The sequence below is a fragment of the Lissotriton helveticus genome, chromosome 11, assembly GCF_964261635.1.
Source record: "Lissotriton helveticus chromosome 11, aLisHel1.1, whole genome shotgun sequence".
In the NCBI taxonomy this organism is placed as follows: Eukaryota; Metazoa; Chordata; class Amphibia; order Caudata; family Salamandridae; genus Lissotriton; species Lissotriton helveticus.
Genome location: NC_136072.1, coordinates 625,145,871 through 625,163,866, shown reverse-complemented (window position 1 = coordinate 625,163,866; position 17,996 = coordinate 625,145,871). Strand labels below are relative to the sequence as shown.

Sequence of the window (17,996 nt, the reverse complement as noted above, 5' to 3'; positions counted from 1 at the left end):
CTTGAACTCTTGATGGAAGGGTCTAGGCTCCCCATGGGAATTCCCGTACCTAGTCCGACAGACCGAAACCCTTTGGGAAAGATTTGCCCAGGTAGTCTTGAAGCAAGCTCCATTTCATAGGGAACTAAGAGTCTGGGCATTAAAACCAGTCAGACAGATGATGGACAATATGTCCTTCACAACCTGGCATGATGGAGGATTCACCTAACTGAGGGACTTATACCCAGATGAGCGATTTATTTCCTTTGAGGAGGCCCACCAAGAATTTGCTCTTGGGCCTGGACTCTTCTTGCAACACACTGGCCTAGCTGATATTGCTAGAGCGGCCTGGCCATGCAACCCTGCAGTGCCTGAACCCACACTAACTCTATGTATCAAATTAACTTGTGGATCCGCTCGCCACATGATTGTGTACTGTACATAACCATGCGTGCTAATGCGGTGTGTACACTCCCGCAGACCCGTGCAGCTTGTGATATGGATCTGGATACCACCCAAGGAGTATAGACTGGACATGAATCGATGAGCTCACACACTCAGCCTCATGTAAAACCCGCTTTCAATTGATTCATTACATTTTTCTTCATAGGATGTTACTTGCATCCAGTGACCTACATCATATATCTCTGACTCGACCTATTAATTGTCCCCGTTGTAACACAGACAATGCTGACTTTCTACATTTAGCCTGGCAGTGCCTACAGGTACAGAACTTTTGGACTCATGTGATTGAAGACATCCACAGGGTCACGCATCGGACTATGTTTCTTAATCCATAGTGTTGTCTGCTGGGCAATGTTAAGTGCCCGAAAGGTAAGAATATGCCATATAAATTCTTACAATCAGCATTGGTCTTAGCCAGCCGGAGGCTAGTCCTTACGTGGATGGGACAGAGAGCACCTAACATTGCTCACCGGCATAGGGATGTCATGGAGTGAACTTTAGCAGAGGATACGCCTAGTATACATGATGAAAAGGTGTTGGGCAACATGGCTGAATGGAGAGACCTCTGTACCACTCTTCTAGATCCTGGTTCTGAAATGGTGTCCGATGATAGTACTGATATGAGTGATTGAGAGTGAGGGTGGGTGCCCGGGAATTTGAGGAGAGCATGCAATGGCTTGAGCGTATGCAACGGGAAACAGTGACATGAATGTGCAACGCACGTGTTCTCCCCAATTCGGATATGCCAGATTTATTGCCCTTGGATTTGTACCTGTCATGATAATATCTTGCATTGCATGTGTATACTTGCATATGACTGTCTGCTGTTTTAGAGTAGTGAAATGTTATAAAACTGAAAAAAAGTTTAAAAAAACAAAAAAAAAAAAAACGAACAAGCTCTTGACTCTACAGACCTAATCTGTGCCCTTTCAATCCTTTTTCTCCCTCTGACTGAAGAAAAATTTATTTTTCATTTGCTATATGCTCACAAGATTACACTGCTATATAGGCGGCTTGATTAGTTGGAGCCCCTCTATCTTCCATTCACTCTTTGGTTCTTGGCCTCTGTAGTTAGGAATCATCCCTGGGGGTGAAAGACGTCTCAGAGGAGAGCATATCTTCATTCTTGCTCTGCTTGAACCTGCGAGGCCTTGAACTTGCCAGGCCTGTTTTCTTTGGGTGTCGCTGCCTGTACTAAGTCCCCTCGCCTTCCCTCTCAACCTCTATCCCCCCGCCAGGCTTCACAAACTGCTGACTGCAAGAGGGCGGAGGGGGTCATAAAGATGCCTCTCTCATTACAATTGCTTGTGTCCAACCTGTTGGACAATGCATATATATATATATATATATTTTACATTCAATGGTAAACACTATCTGCAGATACAAGGTACTTCCATGGGTACTCGGATGGTTCCATCCTATGCAAATATCTTCATGGGCAAACTAGAGAACAGTATACTTGCTACTTCTGGCATCAAATGACAAGTATGGCTATGATACATTGATGACATATTTATAATATGGAATGCAGGAAGTAGAACATTGGAACAATTTACAGCTAATATCAACAACATCCGTCGTACCACCAAATTTACCAGCAGCAATACCAAACAGAAGCATCATCTCCCTTTTCTGGATGTGCTAGTCACCATTCATGAACACAAAATTACAACTGATCTGTACCACAAGCCTACAGATAATCATTTGTATCTAAACTGGACTTCATGTCACCCACATCACACTAAACTGAGCATCATCTACAGCCAAGCACTCAGAATAAGACGCATCTGCAGCAATGAGGAAACCTGTAAAGACCATCTACAGTTGCTTGCTACATTATTTAGAAGGCGAGGATATCCTCTGCATATCATACAGCAACAAATTGACAAGTCTTTGCAGTTACCCAGAGAAGCACTTATTTGGAATACCAACGCCAGAAACAAAAGTGACAGAACTCCATTTGTAGTTGACTATCATCCATCATCTCCCAACTACAGAAATATAATGCAAAAAACATTTCCCTTACTGTCCACTTGTGAAAAATAGCAAAAGGTTTTTCCAAAACCGGCAGTCATCGCTTACCGCAGATCTCCAAATTTACGATCTCTTATTGTGAGAGCTGAACTCAAGCAACCTGTAACAAATGTAGGGGTTCATTGCTGTGACTCTAAAAGGTGCATCACGTGTGAATACCTTTTACAAACATCATCAGTTACTAGTCATGTTACCAGAAGGACCTATGCAATAAGGCAGCATCTTACATGTCGCTCAACATGCATTATTTATGTGATTCAGTGCCAACGGCAAAGCTGTAAAAAACAATATGTAGGCCAAACAGTGAATGACCTCCGCACACGATTAACGAACCACAAATCAGCAATAATTAATAAGAAAATTGACCAGCCTGTAGCCAATCCTTTTAACCTTGTGGATCATTCACTATCAGATTTGAAGATTTTCCCCGTGGAACATGTCTCAAAGGAAGAACTACTGGACTCCAGGGAAAACTTCTGGATGTACCGTTTAAAATCATTGCATCCAGATGGACTGAATATTACTGACAATACAACCTGAATAATGCATATCTCAAGAACTCTCAGGACTGCATTGATTCCACATTCCAAATGGAATCTTCACTCATGATGCTTTTTGAAAATTCAGCTGTGTCATCTGTGCAGCCACTGAGCTTACCATCTTGAAACTACCCGAGGAAGGCGGAAGCTGAAACGTTGTAGTGGAAATATATTTTTGTTCTTTGGTGAATCTATCTGTTTGAGTCACTTCTTTCTTGGATATTTTATTTCTTTGTGACTCATTGTATCCTTTGGGATCCAGCTTTTTGCCCTGGCTGGCTGTTTTTTTTCTTGTGATCCTTCCTCCTCAAGTATATATACATATATATATATATAAACGCAACCTCCTACACAAAGAAAGAGCACTGACCCAGGGGGAAGTTAAGGAAGCACTTTATTGAAGGAAAGTCCCAGGCGAATGCATTTCGGCGTGTCAGCCTTCGTCAGCGCTCCTCTCAGTGTGCTTCCTCTGCTGCGGTGTAGGCAGTCCTGCCTCACTGTAGATGTACTTAACACCAAAAATAACCTGGGTTCCTATATCACTTAGCCTCCATTCTTTTCAAGGAGAAACACCACACTATTTTCTGTTGGTGGCTGGGTTATTTATTTTGCCCGAAATTTCAATTCATTCGTCTATAATATAAAGGGCAACTGTTCTCCACAGATTCACACACAGAATTTATCAACGAACATTTACATATACATATACATTTTACATACAATTAACACTTTGGTCATACAGTTAGCAAAATTCAATGCTAAAAATCAGTTCAAAACATTCACAATTACGATAAGACAATGTGGAATAAAGAATTGTTTTCCGCAAGGCAAAATCAATTGGACTGCAGGTCTATATAAATTCTCGCTGTGCCTGTGGCAGGCACAGCGAGAATACCGCTGAGTTACACTAGGAATATCTAAACTTATATAGACCTGCAGTTCAATTGATTTTGTCTTGCGGAGGCACAGCGAGAATACCGCTGAGTTTCACTAGGAATGTCTAAATTTATATAGACCTGCAGTCCAATTGATTTTGCGTTGCGGAAAACAATTCTTTATTCCACATTGTCTTATCGTAATTGTGAATGTTTTGAACTGATTTTTAGCATTGAATTTTGCTAACTGTATGACCAAAGTGTTAATTGTATGTAAAATGTATATGTATATGTAAATGTTCGTTGATAATTTCTGTGTGTGAATCTGTGGAGAACAGTTGCCCTTTATATTATAGACGAATGAATTGAAATTTCGGGCAAAATAAATAACCCAGCCACCAACAGAAAATAGTGTGGTGTTTCTCCTTGAAAAGAATGGAGGCTAAGTGATATAGGAACCCAGGTTATTTTTGGTGTTAAGTTTAAAAGAGTCCTCCCTGGTTCCGGTCCTGCGGGCCCAACCCCTCTTGTTGTTCTACTCACTGTAGATGTAGACACCCTGCTCCGCCCCCTGTGGTAATTGAGCTCTCCTGTGCAATCCCTCGTAGACGGACTGCATGTCCCAGAATGCCGTAATGTGGTGCATTCAGAACCGGAGATGCTAAGTGGAGTGACACATGGGAAACAGGAATCGAGAACAGGCACAGCATCAGAAGCTATATAGGAGGTTGAACAGTCCAACAGTCCGGTGCCTCCTCAGATCCCCCTTTGTGACTGCCACAATCCTTCCGCCAGAAATCCATCGTGGGGACCGGCACAGAAATTCATGTCACCCAAGAAGGAGGTTAAATTTCCTCCCAACCGCTGTCTCCTCCTGGCTTTGTGGTGGGTACTGGGCGTATTTGTTACCACAAATCCAAATCCAATGCTCAGCAGAGCGGGCCAGGACATCCAGACCACTTGTGCGATGGGGGTACACTGAAATGCGCCCTGGCTTGGCGCATGAAATATGAATGCAACCTCCTCCACAAAGAAAGAGCAGTGACGCAGGGGGAAGATAAGGAAGCACTTTATTGAAGGAAAATCCCAGACGAATGCATTTCGGCGTGTCAGCCTTCGTCAGCGCCCCTCTCAGTGTGCTTCCTCTGCTGCGGCGTAGGCAGTCCTGCCTCGCTGTAGATGTAGACACCCTGCTCCACCCCCTGTTGTAATTGAGCTCTCCTGTGCAATCCCTTGTAGACGGACTGCATGTCCCAGAATGCCGCAATGTGGTGCATTCAGAACCGGAGATGCTAAGCGGGGTGACACATGGGAAGCAGGAATCGAGGACAGGCACAGCATCAGAAGGGATATAGGAGGTGGAACAGTCCAACAGTCCGGTATCTCCTCAGATCCCCCTTTGTGACCGCTGCAACCCTTCCGCCAGAAATCGATCGCGGGGGTCGGCACAGAAATCCATGTCGCCCAAGAAGGAGGTTAAATTACCTCCCAACCGCTGTCTCCTCCTGGCATTGTGGTGGGTACTGGACGTATTTGTTACCACAAATCCAAATCCAAAGCTACACAGCATGTGATAGTCTGCTTCTGAGAAAGCAGTGAGTACGTATGTGTGTGTGTGAATCGAGATAGCTCAAGGGGGGTATGCACCTGCTGCAGAGCCCTATTTGTGGAATTGAGTGTAGCACATTGAAGTTCTGTCAAGCTTGTGGGTTAGGTTTCTGTTGCAATATGTGCAACTAGATTCATAACTTTTCATTAGGAAGCCTTTCTATGTATATTGTTGTTTGTAGACTAATTGTGGCCCATTATCTTTATAAACAAAATGTAACTCAAACCTGTTGTCTAAACAACTTTTTTTAATGATTAATATCCTCTAATATTCAGCATTTTATCACCCCTATAAGTATGAAAATGTCTTCCTTTGGCACTTCGTGGACTCCTGAAATGTATTCAAGCAAAAAATAGGACAGGTAGTGGTGGTTCTACAGACCACACCTCTTTTGTAATGTGCCACAATTGTAAGATGATCTATGTAATATCACTTAGGTGCTCTTTTTTGTAAACTTGCGCACTACTAACATGGATGCATAAAGCACATTAGTACAGAGTACCTCTGTATATACATCAGAAATCAAAATACCAGAGCACTCCCAATCACTGTCAAAAAATAACAATTTTAAATCTTCCTATGATTTCATAGTTTCATAGTTTTTAACTCTACAACGGAAGACAAGAGCCAAATGGTAGTTGAGCGTCGAATAATCTTAGGATATATGAAGTAATATTCGGAGGTCAGGATATTGTGTTGGAGCTACACAGTTAAATTAGTGATGTGTAATCAATTCGTCGTTTTGAGTATTGTAACTGCGGCACATAGTCAAAATGTTCTTATTCTAAAAAGTAGGCGTCCTTAAGTACTGGTATTGTTTACAGAGGTTTGTCCTGTGGCGTAGGATCTTTTGTGTATGATGTTGATCATACTCGACTAGTTCAGGCAGAGGGAGCCATAATAAGTCCCCTGCATCTGAATCGATTACACATCGCTAATTTAACCATGCAGCTCCAATGAAATATCCTGACCTCCGAAGAAAACTTGACTTCTTATGTAGCCTTGAAGAAGTCACTGTGTGGTGAAACATGTGTTGGCCGTCTTTTCCTGGTTCCAATACAGGCTACACTCAACAACCATTTGACTCATGTCTTCAATTGTAGAGTGAATAACTATGCGATTAGGAAATAATATGAAGGTTTGAAATTGTTTCTTTCTTACAGTGATTGGTAGTAGTCTGGTGTTTTGGTTTCTCCTGAAATTTGTATTGAGAAAATGTCAACCTTTTGTTTTGGAGAAATTAGGACTCGTTTATTTATCATACATAAGCAGTTCATATTTGAATGCAAAATGATTGGTCTTTTAAAACATTACAAGCTACTCCAGCTTACAGGTTGAGCTCTCTGTTGACAGAAACCTTCCCCAAGGCAAAGTTAATGATTTCCATTTAAGATGGCTTCCACTCTATGTCACTTCCACTAAGGTCATAAAAACAAAAGCCCTCCATCCCCAAGATCCATTTTCATTTTCTCTGGCGGTGAGCCAAAATACTGATTGTTTACAAAGTTTTAAACGTTTGCTCTTTGTGGTATAAGATATTGCAGATAGTCTGCTGTAGAGAGCCCATTAACAAGAGTGTGCAAAGGTGTAAGAGGTTGCGCTATAGATGACCTAGCTGTTACTGAGCTCAGTGTTTTACAGTAATATTAGAATTTGCCCTAGCACTTCATCAGCAGTGCAACAAGACCTGGTAGCATTGAAATGCTGGGGTTTTGTGGACCTCACCATGCTTGCTCTGTTTCGGGTGCATTTAGACCCGTGTGCATTTCCAATTTGACCATTGCCTGACTCTAAGATTGTCTTGTTCTCGGGAAATGCGTATGTAGGATGTATTTAAAGTACATGTGCATTAAGTTTCCTTGCTGCAGACAGACATACAGTGATAGCAATAAAAATGGACAAGAGAAAGAGCATGGCGGCTGATGCCTTTTGTGAAGATCTGGATGAATTCTTAATGTTGCAAGTTTCTACTATGGATGACATACAGACGATAAAGAACAATTACTTTCAACTGTCTTTAGGGCCAAAGAAGGCTTGTTGCCTCCTAAATATCATTGTGTGGAGTGTTCTGACCCTCGCCAGGACCTGCAGAAAGAATGGGTTAGGAGTAGATTTATACAGGGCAGTGAACTTCAGGCAATATTTACTATACCAGAACAGATCTCTGTTCCTAAAGTCCCCGTGTTTGCATGAGAAACGTTTATTTATGCATTCATTCTCTCTTGTTCGTGCTTACTATGCCAACAACCTTGTTCTGTTCCCTTCACTTCTATCTCAGTCCTTCCAGTTTATAGCGCCTAAGAGATGGAATGCTTGATTTCCCCAATGCTCTACACGGGAGACAGCAATGACAACGCGGGCTTTACACCGCCCTGCCATTACGACGCTGCCATCACAACGCAAGTCGTTACAACGATTTGCGCTGGAGGGCGCTCTTGGTAAAGGAATAGTTTTATTTTCTATTCCAACACCTTCGCTACTGTTACGTGGGCTGGAGTTGGAATAGAAAATCAAACTATTCCACAATCCAGCGCAAGTCGTTGTAACGACTTGCGTTGTAATGGATGCATCGTATTGGCAGCGCGGGGTAAAGCCCGCGTTGTCATGACATACATCCCCCTACACACACCAGTCCATTGGTGTAGCTTCGCCTTCAGCAGATGTCAACTTCCTTATTAAATCCACTACTTGCGCGCATACCCCCACGTGCTCAGGCAATGGCAGAATGACTTTGCCAGTGCTTCTCTGAAGTTGGAGATCTTTCTGTTCAGAAAGGCTTTAGGCGTGTGCTTCCAGAATGAACAGTTGACACTGCTCATTTTCTTTGCTTTTACAAGGTTAAGTAGGTATTTCTGCTAAAGAAATTGGAGTCTTGTCTCGACAGATATAAAATCTTGGCGAAAAAGCATTGAAATATACCACTTTTATTAACTTCATGCTCTGAGAATCAGCAATAAATACACTGAATGACTTAATGCACTATTCTTTTTTTACTGCACATTTGGCACTATTAAAATAGGCCTGCATGTAGCCTTCTCTGTGGTATTTCTTTTTGGTTGTGTGAAATAGCAACTGCTTACCAGTAGCACAGCAGAAATAGTGACAAGAAAATTAATCTCAACCAAATACACCAACCTGTCAGAAATGAAAGTACCATAATGATGTATTGATGAAGCAGTTTCCATTTGCTTTGAAGGGAACTTTGAAATTTCCAACAGTGCAATTTGTAACTCAACCTGTGCTAAAAGGATGTAAAAAAAATCATCCACAATACCCCCAAATCTAGCCACCCACTTCCCCTTTGATTCCAGTACAGACATTCTTCTAAGGATTATCCACTTATCGGCCAAGAGAAAACAGACCCCTTATATTATGGATGGGCTATAGTTTTAAATACTGTATGTACATATCCTGTCCAGGATTCCCACCCTGACGATGGGGATTACTTAAAGCATGTGAATCTATGAAGCATCCAAACTGTAAAAGGAAAAAAAATCATCCAGGCGGCAGTGGTTGCTGACCCAGTCAAAATAGATTTAGCATAGGAACAAAAAACAATCTGGGTTCTAACAAGCTAAAATACACCAAGAGGGGAACAAAAAGAACAAAGCGTATCCACCAAGCAATAGATTAACACAAACAATACTATTTTTTACTTACATAGTCTCACATAAGGGTAGGATTTTTCTCTTACCGCTGCAGCTTGGAGAGCAGTATGGCCAGTATCATCAGCAACATCCACATGTGCAAGATTATCTCGCAGAATCTCGTACACAATTTCATACTCTCCTTCACCAGATTTTATAATCAATCGCTCTGAATTCAGTTCTTTTGGGCCTTTAGGTCCAAAGTTTTCTCTAACACCATTTACTACAGAATCAACATCCCAACTGTACTGTGGAATATTGTGCCTATGAGGGAAAAAAGTTCTATCAGTGGAGATTCCATGTAAGGTAACAATAAACAGAGAACAATTTCACAACCTGATGAGGAATGATCATTTCAAAGCTAGCTCATATGCACAGGACACACAGTGTAAGTTACTGCATTCGCTTGCACACCTGTCCCACCTTCAACTTAAACAAAATATTTCCTATTGTATAAGTATTGATAAACAATATGGCCCTCATTTCAAGAGCATTGGTAACTGGAGGAGTACGTACCAGGCCCGCAGATTACGATTCCTGCTGGCATCTCCACCCTAGTTATTGGACATCACAAGGCCTCAATACGGGGAAAAGATGTGGGACCTGGAAATAACAAGTCCAGTAGTATATGTGGTTCCTCAATTTCTGGCTCTTTTCCGAGGATATTTTCCTCCTACTCTCCAGAGGAAAATATGCATACAACTCCTTAGGTTTAACTGAGGGCATTATTGCTCCCCCTTAAAAGCTCATAATGCATAGGATGCAAATCTCCCAAAAGGATACCACTCCGTACTGTGGTTCTGAAAATCTGGATTCGTGTAATCGTTCTGGACTCGAGAATTAAAACTTCGTCAAAACATGACGAATTTGGTATCAAAAGACCGAGAATGACGAGTACATCATGTACATATATTTTCAGCATATTCGAGTGACGATTTCACCTCGAAATCGTCATTTGCGTTCTGAACCCTTGGCTTCCATTTGTGTGTTGCCCTTTACATAGGCCTTAATCCAGCTGAATTCAATTCCACATGGACACATACTCCTTAATCGACTTTTCCATGACCTGTGCTAGTTGGAACCATTGCCCCAGGCCGAACTCGTTAGGTCAGTTCCCCTCCCAGTGGCCGAGCAAGATAGCATCTAGGCTCAACAAGCCATAAAACCATTTCAGCGCGCACACCTGCCATATCTTGCTCACATCTACCTCTACTCTTTTGCTTCACTTACTTTATGATGGGGAGGTGCCTGTTTTTATTGGGGGTCCACCGATATCTGATGAAATGTTGGGCCTTGCCAGGTGATTTGTTATGGGCAGCACAACGTGAAATATGTACATGTCATCATGACTCTGCTTTTCTTTTGTAAACCAATAACTGTAAATGACATACTACAAATTCGAAGAATGTTTGCCTGAAGCTGAATATTCTGTATAAAGAGAGAAGCCTGACTTTGTAAATTCGAGCAGTCTCCTGAGAATATACTTCCCCGTGTTGTACTTCTAGGACACTTGTTACCTTGGTTGCAGCCAATAAACTAATCTTTGACTTCACCTAGAAGACTCTGAGTTTCTGTGGTCTGGATCAGGAAGAACCCGAGGTCTCTGGGTGTACCCTGACACCGCTGGGTTACCGGTTCTGTGCCGGTTCTTAAAAACCCAGTACCTCAGCTGGCGCCCAACGTTTGGGGCGATTCCAGTGGTACCAGTCAGCCAGAGGATCGTGAGGAGCTTCGTGTGAAAATTCCAGAGGACGGCCAACCACCTCATCGACCCCTGCATGTCGACGTGGTCCGAAGGTCTTTGCTGCGAGGTTCCCCGCTTCCCGACGGCTACAAGGACTGCTGCCCTGGCTATCGCCCTGATTTGGACCCTTGAAGTTTGGTAGAGCGAAACACTAAGACGAGTCTTCTGGTGACGTCATCGATATTTCAGTTAAGTATAAGTGGAGCGTCTCCCAGTCCTTAGTTGGTCTTAGTCTTGGGTATCCTTTGGGATAATTTGTTGGTACTTGCAAGCACCAAACCCGAAGGACTCGTGTATTCACGAGAAATATCGTAATCGATAATCCTTTGAAGTTTGGAACTAGACTAGAGAGCGAAGATGCCTAGTCTTAGACTTGGAAATTTGTTTTGTCTTGGTTGTAATAATAGGGACTCCCGATTGGAGGACTCATGTCCGGTTCCTCCAGTTGGAACTCCAACTTACGAGCTATATGTGAAACATGGGGTAGGCCCCATCACCTACAACGAAGTATGGATTAAATACACCAGGAAAGATGGTGTTTTAAAATGGCCCCAATATGGTAGCTTTGATAACGAAATCCTAGATAACTTTGAAGTTAAACTCTTTAAAAAGAAAGCCCGGCCGGCGATGTTTGACTCTTTCCGCTTATGGCGTAAAGAAGCCAAACAAAAAGAAATCAAATTAGCTAAGAAAAATAAGAGAGAAGAGGGACTCTCAGTAATGCAAGCTGCTATACAGTTTAAAGACAATGAAGAAGAGCAGATGAGTGAGCAGTTGCACAGGCAACGTAAAATGGCAATAGATAAATGCTATCCAGTTTTGCCGTCTCTTCAGCAAGGGGCAGCAAAAGAGCGTGAAAAAGACCCATTAATGTCGCATTTATTAAATTTGCCACCCCCCTATGCGCAAAATGCCACGGCACCCCCGCAACCTTTAGTTGTGCAACCTGTGCCTTCTATTCCTCCTATTCAGCACTCACCAGCTGTTCTCCAGCTGGCTCCTGTCCCTATGGTGCAGCCTCCTCAAGGCCCACCAATCACACCTGTTTTACCTGTGCTTTCCACAATTTTGCCTACTGTACTTTCTACTTCTCCTAATGCTCCCTCTACGATTTTGCCTAGTGCTCCTACTATTTCCCCTGATACCTCTTCTGCTATCTCTGCCCCTGCCTTATCTCACCCCATTTTTCCATCCGTTCTTCCTTCAGTTTCACCTTCCATTCGGCAGAAAATGGCCAGCACTGTTACTAACCTTCTTTTACCTCTTTTTGGGTCACCTACTACGACCCCTAAAATGGAACGTAGACAGTTGCGAAGTCGACTGCCTGACTATCAAGAGAGAGACTCATTGAATCGTTTAGCACGGAAATGGGTTATGGATACCGTGAAGTATGATGTAGAATCTGTCATGGAAGTCTTCCATCAATGGGAAGCTACGACACAGAGATATGTTTTCGAACAGATGTGTGTTTTTCTTTGCGAGGATTTAGAAGACAATGATCTGGAATGCATCCCGCAAGAGATGTGTCGTGTACGGTTTAAGTTCGGAGAGGGTATGATTGTAGGTCCAGATGTGGAAAAAGCAGTTGAAATGTTATCATATCGGAGTAAGGGGAGCAGTTCTGGGTCACCATCTGAGCCTAGTACATCTAGTAGGAAAAAGGCGCGACAATACCCTATGAGAGACGTTCCCCCACAATGGAGAGAGGGTAACACGACTGCTGTCCCACCTATTCTGCCACACTTTCAGCGTGTATGGGTACATGTCCCATGGAAGCGTGCTGAAGTTTTAGCACTTAAACATTACCTGATCCGCGTACAAATCCTGCAGGGTATTACAAAGAGTTGTCGCAAACAGCTGGGTCATGTATAATGAATTTAGCCGATATCGATATGCTATTTGGGAATGTTGTTCCACAGCCTTTATGGGGTAAAATTCGTCATATAGATCATGATCAGGAATTAGGTGACTCGTGGGCTAATATTGCCGCTGCAGATGCCCGACAAGTTGGTGGTGCCAAGCCTGAGCCGTTGATAGCAGAACTCCCTGGTAAAATAGTGGATTACATGAAAACAATAATGCCTGCAATACGTGTAAATTGGGATAAATTGTCTGCCTGCAAGCAAAAGAAAGAAGAAACTGTTTCAGATTTCTTCACCAGGTTTGAAGAAACATTCATTAACCACAGCGGTCAAGATATGACCACAGAAGGTGGTCAGAGATTGTTTGTCAATAAATTCTTGCACAATCTGCTTCCAGAATTGTGTAAAAAATTAAAGGATTCAGAAAGTTCTTGGGCAGTCTCATCTTCAGCCCAGATATTGGCTACTGCACAATATTACGAAAATAGAGACAAGGACGAGAAAGATAGAGTAGAAAAGAAAACTAAAGAACTAAAAACGAAGGTTCTGCTACAGCAAGCATATCCGCCACGTGGTAGTGGTAATCAAAATAATAATGGTCAGAATCACTACCAAAATACTTTTCAGCAGCCTCAACAATATCAGAGGAACTCGCAAAGAGTCGAGTATACTCAGCCACGTGTCCCTGTAGGCCCCAACCAGTGTTCATATTGCAAAGAAGAGGGTCATTTCAAATATAGTTGTCCTATTTTGTTACAGCGTGCAAATGGTGCTTCTGGTGTAAGAGGTCGTGGTATTCAGCAAGCGCCTAGAGGTAGAGTACGTGGAAACGTTCCCCAAAATGCACGTCCCCTTCCACCACAAAATTCTATGAATAGGTTCGATCAACAGAACAATGCATCTGATAGGACAGCTCAATACTACGTTGATGATTACTATACAGAAGATGAGTATTTGGAGGGTAATCATTGCCAGGACAGCCATAGACAAAGAGAGGGAGTTGTTTCAGTTCCAGTAGATCAGAGTGGACCATACGTTGAGGTGATTACATCAGGTGTGTCAGAACCTTTTCTGTTGGATACTGGTGCTACAAAGAGTTCTATTATGCACTCCAAACTCCCTGGCGCACCTTTGTCTGGCAAAATGAACGTTTCTGTAGGTTTTTCTGGCGCCCCAGTTAGAAATCCAATTTCTGACCCTTTGTCCCTTTCTGTTGGTCCTTGTGAATTAGAAGCACCCCTTATTCTGACAACAGGTTGTGGCGAAAACTTGCTAGGATTGGACTTGTTAAAGAGATTGTATGCAGCTTTGTACTGTTCTCCATCAGGAGTACAACTTACTTTAGGTAAGAAAGTAATTTCTCCCATGTATTTGTCGAGAGATGCACTTCCAGCAGAATTGTCGTTTCTCCCGGATATTCTTTGGGCCACTGGTCCTAATGATGTGGGTCTTTTAGAAATTCCACCATATGTTGTAACATTGAAAGCCAACGTTAAAATGCCACGAATTCCCCAATACAAAATCTCGAGTGAGGGTGAAAAAGCTTTGCTAGCGATCGTTTACGAATTAATTCAAAAGGATGTGATTGAAGAAACACGAGGAAATGTTTGCAATAGTCCTGTTCTGCCTGTTTTAAAACGAACTGACCCTTCTAAGCCACCTGTGTACAGATTCGTGATTGACCTTAGAGAAGTGAATAAAATTGTTGTGCCACAATTTCCAGTTGTACCCGACATTACCACATTATTGACTATGATTCCAGCCTCTGCCTCTTGGTTTTCAGTGATTGACCTGAAGAATGCTTTCTTCAGTATCCCAATTGCTGAGGAGAGCAGGGATATTTTTTCCTTCAGTTTAGGAGGTCGAAGCTTCCGTTTTAAACGCGCTCCTCAGGGCTACTGTGAAAGTCCATCAATATACAGTAAAGCGCTAAAAACACAGCTTGATACGATTATTTTACCTAAAGGTGCTACTCTTGTACAATATGTGGATGATTTGCTCATTGCTGCAGATACTAAGAAAATTTGTAAAAAGGCAACGTTGACATTATTGCGTCATCTGTGTGATCTGCATCACAAGGTGTCACTTTCCAAACTGCAGTATTGCCGACAAGAAGTGACCTACCTAGGTCACCTCTTATCGAAGGAGGGAAGGAAACTGACCCCAGAAAGAATTCAGGCAATAGCGAAATTGAGTGTGCCAAGAACTCAGAGAGAAGTGCATGCTTTCTTGGGCATTACATCGTACTGTAGACAGTGGATTCCAAATTTTTCGTTATTGGCCAAATCCTTGGTGGCATTAACGTGTAAAGGTACACCCGATCCCATTCCTTGGTCTGAAGAGTGTCAGAAAAGTTTTCTCGAATTGCGCACAGCATTATGTTCGGCTCCTGTGTTAGGTACCCCCAACTACAGTAAGCCTTTCACATTGTATGTCCACGAGAAGGAGGGCTGTGCATTGTCTGTGTTGACTCAGTTATTTAGAGGTAGGCAGCGCCCATGCGCCTATTTTTCGTCAACTTTGGATCTGGTAGCTAAAGCATTGGCAAGTTGTTTAAGAGCCACAGCAGCAGCAGCTGTTTCTATTCGACAGTCTGCTGGTCTAGTAATGAATAATACACTAATCGTGATGGTCCCACATGCAGTAGACACATTGTTAAATAGAACCGAGACACAGCACTTAACTAGTGCTCGATTGTCCAGTTACGAATTGACACTGCTAGCGAGCCATGTGCACATAAAAAGGTGCAGTACCTTAAATCTAGCTACGTTGTTGCCAATTGCAGAGGAATCAGATGCTTCAGAACAGCACGATTGTTTTCTCACAACAGAGGAAGAGACAAAAGGGAGAGTAGATTTATTTGACACTCCTCTTGCTGAATGTGATGGTACATTATGGGTGGATGGTTCATGCTTCAAGCTCCCAAATGGTAACGTGACTGCAGCATATGCTGTCACGACTTTGCACAGTTTTTGAAACTGCACGAGTACCACATGGTTCAGCTCAAGCTGCAGAATTAGTTGCACTCACGAGAGCATGTGTATTGTCTAAAGGAATGAGAGTGACTGTCTACACTGATAGTCAGTATGCGTTTGGAGTGGCTCACAGTTTTGGACGATTGTGGAGAGAACGTGGATTCCTGACTTCGCATGGAGCTAAGATTCAGCATGGGCAGTTGGTGAATGAGCTTCTTGAATCACTGACTTTGCTCCTGCAAATGGCGATTGTGAAATGTAGTGCTCACAAGAAGGTGACTGATGATGTTGGTCGTGGGAATGCATTTGCTGATGAGATCGCTAAAGAAACGGCAAAGAATGTGATGAGCTGAATGTATGTTGCAGGCCCTGAAAGATGGACTGGTGATGTTGGAATGTGTGAAGACACGATAGAAAGCGTGACGTCCATCCAAGCTGAGGCCACAGAGAAAGAGTTGAGCACGTGGAGAGAGAGTACAGGTAGAATGGATGCAAATAGTTGTTGGATTGAATCATCAGAGCATCAGAGATGGTTGTTACCCGATGCATATGTGCTTGCAGTGGTTACAATGGCTCATGGAATGGCTCATATCAGCGTGAAAGGGATTTGCGAGTTGTTGGCCCCAGTGTGGAAGAATTCAGGGATTCCCAAGTGTGCAGAGAATGTTGTCAAGAATTGCATGGTATGTCTGAAGCACAATCCTGGTAGGGGAACCCCAACTCCAGCTGGTCATTTTGCACCTCCTACGTATCCGTTCGAGGTTTTGCAGCTAGATTTCATACACATGGAGAGGTGCAACAACTTAAAATACGTGCTCGTTGTTGTTTGTGCTTTCTCAAGATGGGTAGAAGCATACCCCCTGAAAGACAATACTGCCTTGTCCACAGCAAAAGCCCTTGTGAAAGAGTACTTCCCTAGGTTTGGAATGCCTAGAATGGTCTGGTCTGATAACGGAAGTGAATTTGTGGGTCGTGTGATGAAGAGAGTGTGTGAAGGGCTAGGCATTAGGCAAAAGTTCCACGCTGCAAATCACCCCCAATCAGCTGGATTAGTAGAATGTTACAATGGCACGCTTAAACTTAAATTGGCCAAGATCCAAGCGAGCACAGGTCTTAAATGGCCTGATGCTCTACCCTTAGCACTCCTATCCACCAGAATGACTGTGCATTCGCGAGTGAAACTCAGCCCTTATGAAATTGTCTTTGGCCGGCCAGCCAACATATGGGGAGTGCCTAGGCCCACGAAGTTCAGCGAGCTAGAACACCCTATTTTGCTTGAATACCTGTATAAATTGACGGCTAAATTGCGTGTTTTGCATCAACAGGTACATGACTCCCTGCCTCCGGCTTCTGATACTCCAGGACACCCCATAAACCCTGGATCCTGGGTGTTGATAAAGAATTTCCAAAGGACTAAAAACGACCAGCCCAGGTGGACGGGACCGCACCTCGTCCTTCTCTCTACCAGATGGGCAGTTCGAGTGGAAGGGAAGAAGGCCTGGATCCACGGGGTCCACTGTATAAAGGTACCCTTACCTCTGCCCTATGACCAGTGGGTCCAGGAGGGTGTCGCTGACTCAGGACCTGATGCCGTGCCAAACACTGTCCCTTTTAATGATTCACATGCAAAAGAAACTGACTCTGAACAAGAAAACGAAAACATTTTGCACAAGGCTGTGCCACCATCCAAGCGAGTGAACATTACAGAGCCTGACCTTTTGTTCCCAGATCAGACAATACCTGGGAAACGACGGTATAATTTGAGACCGAGAAAAACGAACTAATAAAATAATTTCTTTTGCAATTTGAGACTAAGATCCATGGACAAATAAAACAATATTTTCTTTTTCCCCCAAGTACTATTTTTTAAAGTGCAGCTCTCCCATCTAAGAAACTTGCTCATTTTTGTTTTTCGAACCGCCATCCGGGTTCCGCTGCTAGGGCCGCGGTTGATTAAAGTCTTTGGGGTGCAGCTGACGACGTTAGGTCGGTAGTTCTGGTTGGTCCAAGGGAGTTGCCCTAGACTGACGGAAGCATCCCTTAGCAGAGGCAACCTCCCACCACGGGCAGCACTTTAGAGAGGATGGTGTTTCCCGATGTGGAGAGACCTGCCAAACAAATGAACTTTAAGCAGAGACGGTGTAACACGATGACAAAGAAAAGTTTTATAATATTGTGTATTTTTATGCTATTCAGCGTAATGATCTTTTTGATAAGGTATGTTTTATTCTCTTTCCATGTAACATTTGCACCCACTGCATCACCTA

At 43.1% G+C, this 17,996-nt stretch overlaps 1 protein-coding gene across 8 annotated transcripts in view; it reads right to left on the bottom strand.

Annotated features, from left to right (window-relative positions):
• ANKMY1 (ankyrin repeat and MYND domain containing 1) overlaps window positions 1-17,996 on the bottom strand; it is a 639,442-nt gene that overhangs the window by 466,622 nt on the left and 154,824 nt on the right. For all 8 annotated transcript variants that reach the window (XM_078666447.1, XM_078666450.1, XM_078666454.1 and 5 more), the window contains exon 6: window positions 9,196-9,412. In XM_078666447.1, the coding sequence (XP_078522573.1) occupies window positions 9,196-9,412 (217 nt within the window). The remainder of the gene's footprint in view (window positions 1-9,195; window positions 9,413-17,996) is intronic.